We start from the raw sequence: 19,585 nt of genomic DNA, 5'->3' as shown, positions 1-19,585 counted from the left end.
ACTGAATGGAACCAAAACTTGTTCTACTATGGCTGTGAAGAACCTTTATTTTTAAGAGTGTATTCATGAGACAATATGTAGTCTAAACAATTTGCATTATGTAAACCCACTAACAGCTAAATATCACAACTCAACAAAAATCTGGTTCTTAGCCTCTTTTTGAATGTTAATCTATACAAGAAGAAACTCTATTACTCCTAAAGCAGTCAAAACTGTATAGGCCCGTCTCTATATTTATCCGATTTGCCCTCTCGACTTGCACATTTTATTTATTTATTTTAATCGTAACCTGGGAACGCATGCCTTAACTAAATTAACTTTTACTACAAAAAAATAAAATCAAATCAAATAAATCAAATAAAGCGGAGTTTGGCTCCCTCTTGAGGAGGAGGAGCTTAGCGGCAGCGCGTCCAATCACGTGACCGAAATTAATATTCAGTCGCGTTTTCAACCAATCAAGCGGTTCGATTGGGCAAACGTCACTCAAGGATTTTAATATTCATGAGCCGTCCTTCGCCATAGTAAGCGGCGGGCGGTACTCCGAAGGACTGAGTCTACCGCGAGGAGGGAGATGGATGCGACGCCGCTGTCTACCGGCTGTGGTACTGAACATTTTAAATATAACAATAGAGTTGTCTCGTCTTGAATGGCAACGGCTTTGCCGAGGAAAGCGTCGTGTGAGATGATTGCTCAAATGTTTTGTGCTTTTCCGTGCGAGTAATTCTGCTGATCTGTGCAGTGAATGAGATGGAGGCCGGTGGAGATGAAGAGGGAGAGGCTCGGGAGGAGAGCGCGGAGGTGAGACGTGATGCACGCGCGAAAGAATAAATCTTAATTCACCGCCTTCACGTCTGATGATTAGAACAGCCTCCGTTCACGAGCATGAATTCATCTCAAGAGTAGCGAGAAAAGGGAAAACCGGAGATCAGGCTGCGGCTGCGCGAGCTTACCGGCTTTTTATTCATTCGAGGGTTGACACCCTTTTCGTGTGACAGCGCCTGAGCATCTTTTGTACGTCTCCTAAGAGTTTAAACAGATCACGCAGGTCGCATCGTTAGTATTTTCCCCCATCAGTTCACGCGTGCATTTGCTGTTTAACGTCAGACCTCTTAAATGCATCCATTCATATTCACATTTCTTTTGTGGTTTGATTCATATCAGTAGCAATTAAACTAAATACACTGCATTTATCTGGAGGCGCAGACCATTGGAAGATTAACAGTGATAGGTTTTGGTGGATCGCATTGTGTGTGTGTGTGTGTGTGTGTGTGATGGCACCTTTGCATGTGTTCGCAATTTAGATAAAGGAAAAAGAATAATAGTTCCTCTGAGAACTGGCCTTTTGTGAAAGGTGCCTAGAGGAACTCCAGAGGATTGCATCGCTGTCATCGTCTGAGAAAACGTGAAAGTATATTTTAATTTTTACAGTGTAGGGAAAGGGAAATGAGTATTCATTTTAGGCAAGAGGAAGATCAATGCAACCGGAATAAGCTTGCAAGTAAATGCATGGATACACATGCATACACATCTGGTTCAGGCAGAGGAAACTCTTTACTATGAAGTAAAACGCTACGCTAATTTGCAGGTTAAATGAAGTGCATAAGGAAATAATGTACTCCTGTTTACATTCGTGTGCATAAATGCATTCGAAGGACATGTTTGGGGTCATTGAACGTTTTTTTGGGCTGCTTACTTTTTGATTGGTTGATGAGCAGAAGGTTCAAACGACCGGCATTTATTTTAAATCAGAATCTTGCTACACTACGAACGCCTTTGTTGTAACTCTTGATCAATTTAATGAAATAAATAAAAAAAGGATGAATGCATTTTGTAACCCCAAACAGTTGCGTTTTTGCTACCGCTATGCTGTCACTGTGTAATTTGTCATTGCTTCTGTATAATTCTCTTAATATGGCATCCCCTGTTCTGTTCTTCAGTGCCAGAGACTCACTGCAGAGAGAGATGAGGCCGAGAGGCAACTCAAGCACATCAAACGGGGTAAGATCGGCTTTTATGCCCATTTTTCGGGCATTCAAACTGGGCAAAAAAATGTGCAAAGTGCAGCAGATTCCTTTTAAAGGTGTGCTCTGTAGTAACTTGAACATCATCATCAGCCTGACTCGATCTGGACCGCAGATCCTTGCTCACAAATGCACGCACCGTTTCTTCGTAGCACCTCGCGTAGCCCTTGCAGGCCTTTTTGCGTGCTTTCAAGTCAGGTCGGAAAGATTCAAAAGCTTCGCCGCTGTAATTACAAGCTCAGAGTTTCTGGGTCGGGTTCATATCTGTGAGAAATCAGGGCGGATGCAATGGATGCAAAATCTCTACCGACTTGAGATTGGACCACATACTGGGATATACAGTTTAATTAAACCCATAGTTTTTAAAAAAGATGCTATTTAACACAAAAAAAACCAAGACTGAACCATAAAAATATTAATATTCTATCTATATTTATCATTAAAGTCATTCATAGTTGATTAACTAAGGTTAACAGTAACAATAGGCCATCTGTGAAAAATTAACTGATCCAATCAACCAGTGGACATCTATTGATAATAAATTGGTGGAAATTATTATTTTTTATTATTTTACAAACAGTATTACTATAGTTTTATACAATTAGCAGTTCAATCCACCGCACCTTGGGCTAAAACGTAACAGAACAGAAGCACATCAGTTCACAAATACTCACTATGCATCATTCTGTAGGACATAATCTTGCTGAACGGCTCCGAGCAAACGATTAGAATACGCCCCGGCATCGTAGTTACGAGCCGTCAATGAGGATTTCCCAGGAGGCCTCGAACGCACCATTCAGTGTTCGTGATGATTCTGGCGTCCATCAAACCTGACCTCGGCTCTTCCCGCTAACTCCGCGCTCGGTGTAGTCCTATCTGGTTTCCGATCCGCTCGCCCGTATCACCATGACGTTACCCCGGGGGGCTCTTCTGAACGCTCCATTATTGTAGGTGTTAGCGCTCACTCCGGTCTCCATGGCTACCGGGAGATGCGTCGGTGTTGAGGTGACCTTACCTGCTTCCGTGCCATTTTGCGACATGCGAGGAAACCCGGCCTCGGTTACTGACTAATTTGTAAGCACTCTGACGAGACACCGGCGGCTGCCAGCTTTAGGGACAGAATCTGGAAATTGCTCAAAGGTGAGAAACGGCTCATTTTAGTCTGCAAGATTAAAAATAGAGTTTCATTTAACGGGTTTTTACTTGCTCATGCATAAAAATGCCACTGCAATGTTGTTGTACTAATATATATATATATGTGTGTGTGTGTGTGTGTGTGTGTGTATGGTGTGTGTATAGGTCCAGTGTATTGTTAATGTTTTTAAATGGAGATTCAACTCTAAGTACATAGTTATATGCGAAGAGAATACTCAAGAAAGCATATTTTACTTTAGGATATCATTGAAGATTCCCTGCATGAGTCTGTTTATCATTCAGTGTTAATATACTTTTGTATTTCAATTTACATGCAATATTTCTATAATGATCAATATGTAAAATTGCGGATATGATTCAGGTTAAGAGGATTTCATAAACCGGACAGTTGTGAATACTTGACAGTATTGTTGTTGTAAGTGAATATTGTCATAATTCTGTATTTATTTTAGAGCGTTTTAGTCTTCTTTTTTTATTGGAGTCCCGGGAACTGTCAGACATTCCCCAAGGGAAGCAACGTAGACCAGGCTGACTTCAGCTCTCATCACCGTCTTGTTATATCACTAAATTATTAAAAATCGCCAATTATGAATTATTCATCGGTAGAAAATGAATAGGCGCCCGCTTTTCAACCTTCCGTTGCAGTTCAAAACCAAACGCGCTCATGCACTCTCAACCGAAATGCAAGTCACCCTGAATAAGATTTAGTGGAAATGTATTCGATGCGAATGCCCTCGAAAAGCAAAACGCACGTCGTCTGCACACTACGGTCAATTTTAACGTGTTATTTTTTTAATGCAGCGCAATGGCAGCGTATTTATGTTCTAACCTCGGCCTCGCTAGATGGCACAAATTCTTGCTTGGCTAACATGACACAGCAAATGTGGCAGCAGTTTGGCCTAGTTGCTGTCACACGGGACAATAGTCTTGTGCTGGGTGCGTGCGATTGGTCTGTGGTCTGTTTAATGATTGGCTGCTGCGGGGGAACGGCTGTCGAGTATCTGGGAGGTACTGGATGTGCGTCTGGCAAAGCAGCTGTCTCCTACCTCCTCTTCGGGACGCCTGAGCAGGCTTCATTAAGAACACCCTCCGCACTTATGCAAATTATAACACAAGCGATCAGCCCCGTTACTCGGCTTATTTACCGTTACACTTTACATATCTCACGGAAAGAGGCAAACCTTAATATACACACAAAAATGAACGCTTTGATGCTGCGCATTCGTTCGGAGCAGATTATGGGTTTCAAGCAGAGGCGCAATTAGTGCCGGAGTTGAAACCAAAATTGCCGGGTGATTAAACCTTAACTGTTGAGATTTATTAAAAGAGCTCAGAATGGGTTTGGATGCGCTCACGCCGGACCAATGCCAGCCTAAGGTTGCGTTGAAGCGGCAGACGAACGCTTGTTTGCTGCAGCAGTTCTTTCAGCCTCCGTTCGACTGACTCCGCAGAGCCATGTTTTGCTCATGCGGCAGCATTAGGCGCGCTGGACGTGCTGACCTAGAATCTGCTCGCAGAAGAAAGCCCAGAAGCAGGGCTCTCTCGGTCAATCATTAGAAGCCAAACGAGTTGAGCAGATGAGTTTGGACTGACCTGCGAGGGAAAGAGGGAGCCACGCCCCTGTTATTGTGCTGCTTTATTTTTTCGGGCGACCCGTGCAAACTCACAATTAGCGAATGACCCACATGTGCATAGATCGGGGCTGTTTCGCTTTTAGTGTAACTCATAAATGCAGGGTCTGGTGATTTCTAAAGCATTTAGGTATTGCTGACATGAAACTTCAAGCAGTTTCAGCTGTGTTTAGAGTAGTGCTGTCAAACGATTAATTACATCCAGAATAAAAGTTATATATATATATATATATATATATATATATATATATATATATATATGTATATGTCTGTCTGTGACTATTTATTACGCAAATATAAATACACACATGCATGTATATGTTTAAGAAAAATATGTTGTTTATATATTAAATATATTTAAATAATTTATATAGACATAAACAAATACATGTAAATATTTTCAAAATATATTTTATTTTTATTTATTAATAAATAATAACTGACATTTTTTTTAATCTGTCTCCTAAAACTTTTTTTTGTCATATAGTTAGTGGAAAGACTCTGCGTTATTATTTTAGCTCGTATTTTTTTTTCTTTTGTTTGTTGAAGTTTTAAGACAAAATTATTATGTCATTGTTAATTTTCATTGTAATCGAAGGAAATCGATTGACGCAAAGCCATCGTTGCTGACATGTTATTAAACCATAAATTAATTTGATGCCAAATTAACTTTTATTTTGGGTGTACTATACCCAATTCAAATGATCACTAGCCAATATGTATATTGCATGTATGTATTGCAATGCATATCGTGACAATATATTGACACACCCCTATTTTTTTAAATGAAAAATATCAACTGGCCTTAATCTACATCTGATGCTAGCAGAAAATAGCAAGCATTATATGTTGGGTCAGTGGCTGTGATGGATCAGTAAGCTAAAAAAATCGATGGAGCGCATATTTGGATGATTTCCGCTGTGCATTTCTCTTCTGGCCATTTGCATTACTGAATCCTCTTTTGCACATCCTCTTTCGTCACTAGGTTATCCTCTCGTTCGCTCTGCAGTGTGCTGCACGTTTAACGGAAAGTGAAAACCAAAAGTGCTTTAATTGAAACGATATTACAGCAGTGGTATTATAGAGCTGTTTTAATCCGTGTTTCTTAATTATGCGCGTCAGTTTTGCGTCAAATGGTGCGATATCAGAATCGCGATCACCCCCCCGATCGAGGGGTCAAAGTGAGGTCGCGCACTGACTACAGCCTGCTTTCCTTCCTCGTGTACAGTATGCTGCCATGTGAAAAGAAAACGAGGAGGTTATTTATTCTGGGGAAGGGCTGGAGGGCACTTTGCTGTGACTGCGTGTGGAGAGAGGCGGCGTTCCTGCATAATTCAACAGCCTTTCACGGAATAATGTTTAATAAACTCCCTTCTTGCTCGTTTCCTGTGAAAAGCACGGACGTAAATGATGCATTGCCAATATTTTGCCCCGTACGCATATATTTATGCGATATTACAAAATCATTTTACAGCGTTAAAGATCTGCAGAACGTTTGTTTTTTTTTAGATGCCATCTGCATGTATTTTATTGCACCGATGACTTGTTCCTGTTTGATGCGAGCTGCTCAGGCATTGCTATGACATCCGATCCTGTATTTGAGAGGCCAGTGTAGTGTATAGGGTTACCACGCGGGCGCTTTGTAGCAACGGTCCATCAGTGCTACCCATGGTGTTGGGAAACGGTCCCTATTGTGAGCGTGTAACTGATAACTGTCCATCTCTGGTAATGTTTCACTGATAACAAAACCAGCTGTTTTTATCATCCTTGCTTTCTATATGCTTTTTCCAATTTTCATAAATGCATCATTTTTGGTTCAGGCAACACCGTCTTTTATCTCACGTGCATTTTATACATTAAAACGCAACTCTCGCGAATCATTTCTGTGCTTCTGGATTCGACGGCCCCTCTCGTGAACCGTGTAGGAGGTAGCTTGAAGTTCACCTCGAGTAACGGTGAAAGCGATGAGAATAAGCTTTTGCTGGTATTTATATCTAAAAACGTGCGTAGAATTCGAGATCTAGATCTAAACGGTTTCGATTTAGGTCCTGCGTGATGGGTTTCGCCGTAAATATGAGCTGATGTGCTTACTCCTAGATGCTTGTGATTTCTCTGCAGTTTCCCAAATGGTGATCGAGGAGGTGAACGTGTTACAGACCCAGCTTGAGATCGAGAAATCGTGCCGGGAAAATGCCGAGGCTCTGGCTACCAAGGTGTTTGACCAACATTACCGTACTCCTGTTTGATTAGAAAAGCTGGTAACACTTTATCATAAGGTTCCATTTGTTACCATCAGTAAACTAAAATAGTTCATATAAACTAACAATGAGTAACGTAACTATTGTAATTAGAAATATATCGGTGTTGAACACAAATGTAGAGATTTTTTGCAGAACGTACTGGCTGTGAATTTGAATTGAGGTCATGATTTATTGATTCATTTTTCATTTCTGTCAAATTTTGGCACAGTGTAGCAAATATACAGTCAGTAAAAAAGCAATTATGATGACTTTACTGAGATTTTTTTTTTTTTTGACATTTTACTGGATTACATTAAATGTACAATAAAAAAGCATAGTTTAAGTAAAAATGTAAATAAACCAAATTACTAAAATCTGTTTTAACTGTTATTTCGGTGAAAACCCATCTAATGCGTGCCGTCAATGTTATTTTTTTAAACAGTATTTTACTGTAAATGTCCCATTAGATTACGTCCGTTGACCAGTTTTTACTGTATTATTTTACTTTTACTGTAAAACCTTTTTTCATTCTTTTTTCGTAGCGCAAGCGCGGATATGGTAAATGGCAATAATAATAATTAGGCCCGTGATGATAACTGTAGTTAATAATGTGGACCTCTTTCAGCTGAACTGTGAGAACAGGAAGCTGAAGTATTTGAGCCTGTCCTCACGGCCGTGTCTGGACGAGCTGCTGCCCAGCATTTCCGACTGCATTTCCCTAGAAGAAGAGACAGACACCCAAGAACCCGGCTCCGATCCTTTTTCGCAGTATAAGCAGCAGGTCAAAGGTAAGCACAGAGTTAGCTGCAGCTTTAAAAAAAATGAACGCGTTTCATTCGAGAAGCATCCACTGCAGCTTCAGATTTTTCCACAGATCTCCAAGAAACGGTGAGTTCTCTGCTGGAGGAGAAGAAGCAGTTGACCTGTCAGCTTCAAGATCAGCAGAGACAGATAGAGGAGCTGACGGCGCTCGTGAGTGGCAAAGCAACTCTTTTCAGGCTCGGTGGCGGTGAATGGGGGCTTAGGCGGTGTTTTAACCTGTTCGTGAATAATGAATGAGCTTGAAATGAAGCCTTAGTGACCCGCTGAAGGGATACCGGGGGAACAATGTCCAATATAGTTCGATGGTTTCTCAAACATGTGCCTCGTTTTCGTTTACAGACCGAAAAGGAGCAGGCCGAGATGAAGGAGCTTTACAAAACCGTCGAGCAGCAGAGCAAGACCATTAAGAGGTTCAACAGGGGTGAGTTTGGGTCGCTTCATTTGTGAAGCGACAGTGCATCTGCGCGTGTGCTTTCCAAGAAGATTAATGCTCCCCGCCGGCCCACTCACTACCGGCCGCACGTCACAGTCCCCGATCAAATTATCTGTAAAAGATTCACCACAGGAAGCCCCTCTCTTCCAGCTGGGGGTGATGCTCTCTGCTTTGACGTCCTCCCGGCTCCCTCTTTGCTCACTGGTGTTAATTACTTGGATACTGGAAACCGCATAGCTCAAGTCAAACACTTGACTCATCCTGCACGTGCTCAACGTTTAGTGGATTTCATTTTTTACATGAAAATTTTGCCTATACATGAAATCTGATGGAAGTAGCCATGATGTAAAATAGGTGATATATGCAGACATGTGATTGTATTTTAGCATCTACTAGATAGATAGATAAATTGATAGATGTTTACGTGTAAAGGCACACAGATACTTAGAGCTTGGAACCAAGAGTGAGTTCTTTTTGAACCAGCTTTTTGTTTTATGAGGAAAAATGCCGTGACAGTGAAGATACAACACAGCAATTTCTATTATGAGCTGGTTCTTTTTTCGTAAAGAAAATGTCTGGAAGGCTACCTTTCTGTTTCTACCTTTTAAAATTTTGAGGGTCAGTAAAAAACTGTATTTGAAGATTTGAAAATATTTGAAAATATTTGAAAAAGTCTCGTTTTCTCCATAAGGCTGTATTAATGTAATACATTTATTTATCCAGTAATTTACATTTTAAATAACTGTCTTATATATATATATATATATATATATATATATATATATATATATATATATATATATATATATATATTTTTTTTTTTTTATATTGCAAAATATTAATTAAATTTAATTAAATATAAATATTAACTAAAATGATGATCTCTTTCTGGGTTATCTGATGAACAGGAAGCTCAAATGAACAGTGTTTATTATTAATTGCAACATTATAAATATCTTTACCGTCACTTATTTTGAGGAAAAGTATTTATTTTTCTAAATTACCGACATCAAACTTTTGCGCAGTAGTGTATGGTTCCCTAAAGCATTACTTTTTATTCAGCATATCTGTTTAGTATAGATAGATCCAACTATTTTTCACAATTATTAATGTAAAAGTAGAATCAGTACATTCCTTAGCATTTGTGCTGTCCATAGAATAATCTGTGCCTGTAATGCAGTCTTTTAACGATTTAACCAGGTTTCTTGCTTTATTATAACTAACCGGCCGTCTTGGTTTATCTCTAGTGTCTATGATGGCCACTCATGAGTATGAAAACATGAAGGAGCAGCTGGATTTGGAGCAGAGCCTCAGGCAGAAAGCAGAGACCTATGCACATGAGGTACAAGACAATAAAACTTAAGTCCCTGCTGTGACAAACTGTGACCCGGTGACCTCAAAATCCAACCCAAAGACAAGAAAAACGTATTTATTGACTGATGAGTGTGAATTGTCCTCGACTGCCTGCATCCCAGCAGTATGTCTGATACCTTTAAACAGCTAAATAATAAAGATGAAGTTGTTTTCTAATGCCCATCTTCTCCCGTAGATGATGGTGAAGCAGAAAGAAGCAAACAGACAGAGCGTGATTCTCCTGCAGCAGGCAGATCCCGGCCTTCAGCTGCTCAAAGCTTTAGAAGACGTGGCCAGCGTGACCAAAACATTAGAAGAAGAGAGATTACAGCACCAAGACAAGGTAGGTGAAATTCAATTCGAATTTTAGAAGTGCAAAACTGCAGCACAGGTTTCGGTTTTATTACGTAACGACAAAAAAACCCCATCAGTGAAAGTTCAACACAATAAGCCTAATCATAACTTGCATGAAAGGATTAGACAACGGAATTAAATTGACTAAACCCCTTTTCAGTGTGCCGAATCCTTTCATAAATAATAATCCCCTAATATTCGTTATTATTCGTTATCTCAAACAGAGCATTTCGTACTGTAAATTGATGTAAGAATTCAGTTTAATGACCGGTTTTATTTTTTGGGGGCCAGATTTAGTAACAGCTTGCACAAACCGTACCGGAAGGATTTACTGAACACTTTCAGGGATAAAAAAGACATGGCTGTCGGAGAAGAGTATTTAACCGAAGCGCGATAGGTTTGCGATTAACACATTTCTGGTATTTGTGCCATTATTTAAGTCCATAACTTACAAATTGTAGTCTGTTACTGATTCCAAATGATTTTATTATTAACTAGTGCTGTCAAATGATTAATAGCATAGCAAATAAAGGTTTTTGCTTACGTGATATATTCGTGTATATATTTATGCTTTTATTATATAGCATATGTTTAAGAAATACGTACATGTATATATTTATGTTTTTATCGTTTATATCGTATTTAATTTATAAACGTGACATTTTATAAAATATATACATGCATATGTGTGCGTTTATGCAGACTAAGTATACACTCTACACACACACGCATTTTATGCAAACAAACCAAAAATATTTCGAATTATGCAATAGCTTTATTTTCACTCTACAGCTGTACGACTTAATTAACATAATCCATTATATTGCAATTTTTAGGTAATTAGGTTACTCGTGCCCTATTACGCTTCAGGAAACAAAGTTGAGTTTTTCGCCTCTGCAGTAACACGCAGTATTTTTCAAACCACATTAAATGACAAACACACATGGGCGCCAGGCTCAACACAACCTCAGCTGTATTAAATCAACGCGAATCTCAAAGCACCAGAAGAGGCATCCGGAGGAGATTAGGAGACTCGTTCGGCATCCGTCTGTCATAAATACAAGCCACAGACTGTATAAGCAGGGCATGAGGTGGGTTTCGTGCAGTGACAGGATTGCAGCATCGCTGGTCCTGCTTTTGGTGGGTCATCGGTCAATATACAGTCTGACCCACAACTGAAAACCAAAGAGCATGGATCCTCACTTCAGACGTCACGCAATCGATAGGCTGTGTTAGCAAAGCCATGTTTGCCGGTCAGCCTGTAAATATGAACTCATTCTCTACCAAAGTCAAGGGCGTTTAACTTTTGGCACCAGTTTGGGATCTATTTGAGTTCACCGCACCAATCCAATCCAAACATGAGACAGATCTCCACGGAGACAAACCGTTTATGGGAACTTAATATATTTATGATTTCCTAAAAAACCTGGGAAGTCGGGGGTGTTCAAAATACTTGGGTCAGGGCAAGACGGTATTTTGATTGGCTTTTTGACTAAATTCAGTCTCTTTTCTTACGGTTGCGAGTTTATATTTCACAGTTCTGACTTTATGACGCACTGTTGCGTGGGAAGAAAACTCACGGCTGTCAGAACCGTGAAATATGAAGACGCGCTCGCAAGGAAATAGTCGCTTTTTTCTTCAGAATTGGATTTTATAACTATATCTAACAAATCGGAGAAAAAGATGTAGACACGCAATTGTGAGAAAGGAAATCTACTTTATACTATATTTCTAATTACATTTTTTTATTATTTTGTGGCGAAAATTGGCTTCTGTAAGATGTCGATTTTCCTTTTCTGCATAAAATTTCTATTAAGATTCTCTACATGTACAAAAAGATGTATGAATTAGGAGTGTTTTTGCCTTTTTGTGTTTTTCTGAAATTTATGAAGGTGCTGTAAATTAAATAATGTATTACATTGTAATTGTACAGTACTATGGTATTTTATACATGCAACTTAGATAGATAGATAGATAGATAGATAGATAGATAGATAGATAGATAGATAGATGATAGATAGATAGATAGATGATAGATAGATAGACAGATAGATAGATAGATAGACAGACAGACAGATAGATAGATAGATAGATAGATAGATGGATAGATACATATAGATGATAGATAGATAGATAGATAGATAGATAGATAGATAGATAGATAGATAGATAGATAGATATAGATACATATAGATGATAGATAGATAGATAGATAGATAGATAGATAGATAGATAGATAGATAGATAGATAGATAGATAGATAGATAGATAGATAGATAGATAGATAGATAGATAGATAGATATAGATAGATAGATAGATAGATAGATAGATAGATAGATAGATAGATAGATAGATGATAGATAGATAGATAGATATAGATAGATAGATAGATAGATAGATAGATAGATAGATAGATAGATAGATAGATAGATATAGATAGATAGATAGATGATAGATAGATAGATAGAGATAGATAGATAGATAGATAGATAGATAGATAGATAGATAGATAGATAGATAGATAGATAGATAGATAGATATAGATACATATAGATGATAGATAGATAGATAGATAGATAGATAGATAGATGGATAGATAGATGGATAGATACATATAGATGATAGATAGATAGATAGATAGATAGATAGATAGATAGATAGATAGATATAGATAGATAGATAGATAGATAGATAGATAGATAGATAGATAGATAGATAGATAGATAGATGGATAGATAGATATAGATAGATAGATGATAGATAGATAGATAGATATATAGATAGATAGATGATAGATAGATAGATAGATAGATAGATGGATAGATACATATAGATGATAGATAGATAGATAGATAGATAGATAGATAGATAGATAGATAGATAGATAGATAGATGATAGATAGATAGATAGATAGATAGATAGATACATAGATAGATAGATAGATAGATAGATAGATAGATAGATAGATAGATAGATAGATGGATAGATAGATGATAGATAGATACATAGATAGATAGATAGATAGATAGATAGATAGATAGATAGATAGATAGATAGATAGATAGATAGATAGATAGATAGATAGATAGATAGATAGATAGATTTGTGTTCCTGATTTTCCTACTCATTTGACACGTGCATTCAACTTGTAAACACATTTGTCCCGTCTTGAACTCACTATATGTCTCATTTGTTTGCAGGTAAAAGCTCTAGAGGCTGAACTGGACGAATGCGCTTTGCGTAAGCAACTAGTTCAACTGCAAAGACAAATGGAGGTACTAGACGAAGAAAAGAAAGAGACTGAGGGACGACTGCAGGAAGAAGAGAAGAGAAGCACTCTTTTGGAACAGAAAGGTAAAACTTAGGATGACTTTAAATTAGGGCTGCAAAGTGTATATTTATTAGGCACAGATCAATGCACACGCATACAGTATATATTTAGAAAATATTTCCATGTATTTAATAGTGCTGTCAAACAATTCGTCACAACTAATCGCATCCAAAATAAAGGTTTTTGTTTACATAATATATTTGTTTGGACTGTCTATATTTATTTATTACGTATATATAAAATACACACACGTACAGCATATATCTTTAAAAAAATTATATATTTATATTCCTATGTTATATTATATATAAATATATTTAATAAATAAACATAGCATAATTTTCTTAATTTTCTTATTTTTTCTTAAAATTCTTAATTTTTCATAAATTTCTTGTTTGTATTTATACATACATAATAAATATTCACAGTATACACACATTATTCCCATCTATATTTATATTCATGTATATTTAATATAGAAAAATTTTAAATATTTAATATATTTACATGCACGTGTGTGTATATATATTATGACATAAACAAACACCTTTATTCTGGATGCAATTAATACCGCTTAATCATTTGACGGCACAAATATTCACACAAATCTTTTGAAAAATATATACACGCATGTGTGTTTTTGAGTGCTTTGCATTTGAAGGAGAACAGAGAATTCAGTCGTAAACCGCAGTGACCCACATACAGTAACATCCAGCATCCTTTTGTCGTTTGTCACAGTTAAAGAGCTGCAGGAGGAGAGGAGGAGCTGTGCGTCAGGCCCCTCCCGGGACGGCCCTGCCCCAGCCCCTCCCCTCAACCGCCTCCCCCTCCTCCGCCCCCGCCCCTCCGCCTCCCCGCCTCCTCCCTCCCGCTGTAACCCCCTCAGGTAACGCCCCACGCCGTCATACACGGTCATTAAGAGCCGCGCCGTTTAACGCCTAAATACATCTGTCTGTTCACGGCAGCTCTCTCATCGCCATCATGAGGAAGTCCTCCAAGGGGGGTAAAGGAGCCCCCAAACTAGAGCAGGCCCCAGGTGAATGTCCCTACGGTGTATTTTGATTATTATTATTATTATTATCGTTATTATTGGTATCCGGACGAACCCGTTCTCTTTGCACGCAGCGAATGAAGCCGTGGACGACGTCAAAGTCAAAGCCGTCAATGAGATGATGGAGAGAATCAAACACGGCGTGGTCCTCAGGCCTGTGAAGAGCCAGGACACTAAGGTGAGGTCGAGTCGAATTGGCCACACCCAACAGGATGTTGAATTGGATTGACAGGAAGAGGAATTCGAAAGGAAATTCGAAGAAATGCAATAGTTTGAAGGTTTCCGTTTGCTGTTCATTGGCTCCGTTTTGAACACTTTGAGCTAAATGTAGCGTTCTGTGAAGTGTTTTTCCTTCGTGGACTATAAAATAAAAACGCATTTTTTAAATGTAACATAAATACAAATACGTTGAAATTTTCGGGCATTCGCACTAGCGCTCAAAGCTTTGTGTCGGTGCTTTTTTAATTCTTTTAAACATTTGTTAATTGATTTATTTTGCGCTCAATCGATCTGATAAAACGAGCAGTCACAGAAATAGCGTGAACTATTATTAAAATGTCAGATAATCCGATATATTGTAAAATGTAATTTATTCCTGCGTTCAAAGCTGGATTTTCTGCATCAACACAGTCTTCAGTGTCACACGATCCTTCAGAAATCATTATATTTTGATGATCCGCTGCTAAAAACATTATTATTATAATCTAAACGTATTATTTCCAGTGTTGAAAGCAATTGTTATGATTAATATTTCTCAAAAGAACGGCATTTAGGTGAAATATAAATCTTTTGTAGCATTATACATGTTTTACATGTCACATTATTATTATCGTACCTCATTTTCAATGTGCTTGATAAAATACAGTAAAAGTTAAAATATTATAAAAAGTCAACTGAAAGCACTGCTGTTCAGTTATATTGAATTTCAGTCATTCTCATTTTAAATTGAAATGTGTGTGTGTGTGTGTGTGTGTGTGTGTGTGTGTGTGTGTGCACTGATTGATGATCTGTTATGTTTTCTCTCGTCTGTAACATCATCTGCTGACCTCGTTGTTTCAGAGATTTGGCACAAAGGTATGTTCAAATCACAGATCTCCTTTACAGTGTTCACAGTCACGCCGCTCTGATACGATCACAACAACTCAGCACCATTTGGTCAATATAAAGAAAGGCCGCTCATTAAAGCATTTCGTGTATAGACTGATGGGTCGAGAGAGGATCCATCTTATTTAAGTTATTGATGGGCGAAGCCACGAGACGATCCTGAGGCTCAAAGGGGCCGTATCACTTCTGATCAATAGCTATAGCCCTCACTTTACTCATTGCCTTCTTCCCATTTTGCTGCATGGACATTCACTTTTGGTTTGGCCTTTCGGAAATAAACTTTAAAACATGCTGTAGCTGCTTTTTAGCCATTTAGGTTTTTTGCAATGTTTTGGTGATCTATATCACCAGTGTTATTTTATTTGATAGTTTTTTAATAATATTTTCAACGAGTTAAATGTGTTTTTGTAATTTATTCTACTTTTTGTCTTTTAATAATTCTATGTATAATTAGAATTTTAGTAATTTTACTAAAACTTGAATACAACATTACAATACTTGGCAACATTTCTCATTTTGCAAGTTAATATAATATTTATATATATATATATATATATATATATATATATATATATATATATATATATATATATATTCAGTTGCCAGAGCTTTTTATTATAATGTGATGATTTGCCGCTCAAGAAGCATTTATTATTAATAATGTTGAAAATAATGATGATATTTGCTCAAACCGTGATACATTTAATGTACAGAAAGCTTTTTTATTATTGTTTTAAATGTGTCACCTTTGCCTAAACACTGTTATTATTATTATTATTGAGTGTGATATGTGTGATTCATGCAATTCATGCAGTAAAAATAAACAGCTAACTTAAAACTAAATAAAAATATTTCAAGTAAATTCTACTTTTCAGATCACCCTTCTGCATAATTGCAACTCAAACACTGAATTTAAAAGAAATTGATTTATTTCAATTACTTGACGTGGCAGCATTTCCATATTTATTTTGAATCTGCTATTCATGTAATGGTTTAGCTTCATTTCGGTCACTAGCGCAGTTTTTGTAGTTAAACGGAGTCTGTTCCTGGCCCTCAGCAGCCGAGCCCCGTGGCGGTGGCGGCGGCGGCGGCGGCGGTGGAGGAAAAACAACAGGAAAGTGCAATGGAAGAGCTGAAAGGGATTCTGGTAGGCATGCCATTCAATCACTACTGATCCACAGATCACAGAAAGTTTGCATTTGATCAGAAATACCAGATTGCAAACTTCGTTCTCTTTTCTTCCCGAATCTGCAGGAGACGGTGAAGAAAAGTCCCAGCCGTGGTTTCCAGGAAGTGGTTCACGCTAAAAAGGACAGCGAACTGGAAGTGATTCTGAGGAGGAGACGCAAACAGGCCTGCGATCCGGACGCAGAAGGCACGAGGATAAACCCCAGCCTACAACAGCATACGAAACACGCACATCGTTTAACCCCTGGACCACAAAACCAGTCATTATATTTATATAAACTGGGATATGTACATAATCTGAAAGCTGAATCGCCTTGAAAGTTGTCCAAATGACTTCTTAGCGATGCACAAAATTATTCCGTAATATATTAATGATATCAACGTGCTAATGATTTTTTGGCATAATAGAAAAAAAATGATTATTTTGACTACAAATACACCCCTGCTTTTGTACTCCAGGGTCGCTATCTATTTACCATTTCAACAGGAAGTGTGACGTTCTCCATCCAGACGCTTTTTAAAATAGGTTTTAGTTCACGAGAATCTCTCCTCTGTCGCTCTGTAGACGACGGGCAGCTGAGTAAAGTGTCCTCGTCGAACAGCCTGAACGGCCGACACAGTTCTGACTCCGGCAAAGACACAGAAGGGCCGGGCAGCAGCTCTCTGTCGGGCAGCGAGCGCGGATCGAGAACCAGCTCAGACTCGGGCCGAGAGCCGGCCGCCGAGTCCAAAGGAGCCGCTCAGACGGACGGCGTCCCCAGAGCTCTCTGTGAGAAAGAGTCCGCCGAACCGGTCGCCAACGGGTGCTGTTCAAGGTAAGGTGACGCCATTCGGTGGACCGCAAGGGAAATGAAACTTCAAGACGTAGATGAGTTTGTCCTGTTATGAAAACAGGTTTGGAGTTATGCAGCTTTTTATCACTTGCTCACCGACGGATGCTCTGCAGTAAATGGGTGCCGTCAGAATGAGAGCGGATAAAAACATCACTGTGAAAAGATTCATTTATCGTCGCATTTACCTTTAAACCATCCATAACAAAACTTTAAGTCAATCTCACATCAGAATACATTCACGTATTTGTTTAGAAAGCATTTATCTGTTTTTGCTTGTAAATAATGTTTGATCTGTGCATCTTTCTTTGCTGATTAAGGCAGCTTTTTCACTGGAGAAAGTCATTTTTTTGAATTATGGACTGATTTTTCATGCACCTGTCAATTTTGAGAATTTTGGCTTTTGTGTTTTTTAAGACTAGCGGGGAAAAAACATCCAAAAGACACTGTTGAGTGTTTAACTTTATCTATTCGTTTACAATACATATTTTTAAAAGCCGTTTTCTCCTACACTGAGCCACAGATCTCCACTTCAGGAGCACTTACACACACTTTACATTTTTAATCCCGTCTATAACCTAAAGGTTTTTACAGAGGGATTTGTTCATATATAACCGACTTGGTTATATACGAGTGTATTCTGTCGCTTCTGAGTATTCTCTGAATTATGGAGGGACAAAATTAGATTTTTTTTTCACTCTAACGTGACAAAAAAATGAAACAAGAAAAAAAATTTGAAACTGTTTTTTGTACCGAAAATGTATGCAAAGTCGGCATACATAATTAAATGATGACGCATTTGCATATTTTAACCTAACATTGAGAAAACATGCAATAAAAAAAAATGACACATTTGCATATCTAAACCTAACATTTAAAAAACATGCAATAAAAAAATGACACATCTGCATATCTAAACCTAACATTTAAAAAACATGCAATAAAAAAATATGACACATTTGCATATCTAAACCTAACATTTAAAAAACATGCAATAAAAAATATGACATCTGCATATCTAAACCTAACATTTAAAAAACATGCAATAAAAAAATGTTTAAAAATAAAAAAAATTTTTTTTTGCAATTATCAATGTAATCCATGGACTTGGTAAGTAAGGTGATAACTTTGACGGCACCCATTCACTGCAGAGATGATGCTACATTTCTCCAAATCATTTCCAGTGAGAAAAAAAAACCCTAGATGGTCTGAGAGTGAGGATTTTTACATATTTTGCTACCTCCAAAACTTTAAGGCCGTTACCCGTCTTGCCAAATGTTAACCCCATATTTACATATATAAATATTGCATGTTAAATTGTCATCCGTTTTTGCTTATACTCTTACAATCAGTGAAATGAAGGCCGGCGATGCAGAGAAGTGGATCAGTCACACGGACGCGAGCGGCGACCTGCAGACCACCATCAGCTCCTCCGATGCACAAAGCCCCGATGCAGCAAACAGTAGCACAGACGCCGAGTGTTAACGGCAAGCAGCGCTGCAAGGACGGCTGCATTATTTGCACAAAAAAAAAACACGCTTTCTAAATTAGTTCGTTAAAAAAATTCAACCGTTCATGCTTTCAGCGAATATAGAAAGATCATTACTTGCAGCTTTTTTTTCCCGTTCGGTGTAAATGTGCAGTACACGGAGACGTCGGTCACACGCTTCGGAGTCATTGTAGTTGCCATCTCGGATTCACGGATCCGAGTCACGAACGCAAGCAAGGAAACCTTTACCGATGAAGAGTGTCGTTTCTGTGCCACTAGCAGCATCCTGGAGAAACGATTGGCCGACGGTCCCGTTCTTCTCGATTCACCGGAGCAGAAACTCACGGATGTGCTTTGCAGTCCCCTACATATCGTTCCCGAAAGGAGATATTTTGAGTCAATGGGGTCCAAAAACACCACAAGACTGACTTTCATTCTATCCTTTTGAGCTTTTCCCACGCCGACGAGTCAAATTGAGTCCAAATTGACGACACTGGCTCATCCCGAGATCAGGACTGTTTGTTTTAACCAGATGCCGCTAGTGGCACAGAATGTACTTCGGATTCGATGCAAAGCAGTTA

General features: G+C 38.3%; 1 protein-coding gene across 1 annotated transcript in view; it reads left to right on the top strand.

The window, feature by feature from the left end:
- The first annotated feature begins 517 nt into the window (after positions 1-517).
- shtn3 (shootin 3) overlaps positions 518-19,585 on the top strand; it is a 20,677-nt gene continuing 1,609 nt past the window's right edge. The window contains 20 exon segments of the mRNA XM_043257551.1: positions 518-602; positions 740-798; positions 1,938-1,998; positions 6,926-7,020; positions 7,673-7,835; positions 7,922-8,019; positions 8,209-8,290; positions 9,550-9,644; positions 9,852-9,998; positions 13,212-13,365; positions 14,081-14,122; positions 14,125-14,182; positions 14,184-14,228; positions 14,308-14,378; positions 14,468-14,571; positions 15,453-15,467; positions 16,555-16,644; positions 16,752-16,872; positions 17,251-17,500; positions 18,868-19,585. The exon segment at positions 18,868-19,585 is cut by the window's right edge and continues 1,609 nt beyond it. Of these exon segments, the coding sequence (XP_043113486.1) occupies positions 572-602; positions 740-798; positions 1,938-1,998; positions 6,926-7,020; positions 7,673-7,835; positions 7,922-8,019; positions 8,209-8,290; positions 9,550-9,644; positions 9,852-9,998; positions 13,212-13,365; positions 14,081-14,122; positions 14,125-14,182; positions 14,184-14,228; positions 14,308-14,378; positions 14,468-14,571; positions 15,453-15,467; positions 16,555-16,644; positions 16,752-16,872; positions 17,251-17,500; positions 18,868-19,000 (1,914 nt within the window). The 5' untranslated portion in view covers positions 518-571 and the 3' untranslated portion in view covers positions 19,001-19,585.

Source organism: Puntigrus tetrazona, chromosome 14, assembly GCF_018831695.1.
Source record: "Puntigrus tetrazona isolate hp1 chromosome 14, ASM1883169v1, whole genome shotgun sequence".
Lineage (NCBI taxonomy): Eukaryota > Metazoa > Chordata > Actinopteri > Cypriniformes > Cyprinidae > Puntigrus > Puntigrus tetrazona.
This window is presented reverse-complemented; position numbering and strand designations above follow the sequence as displayed.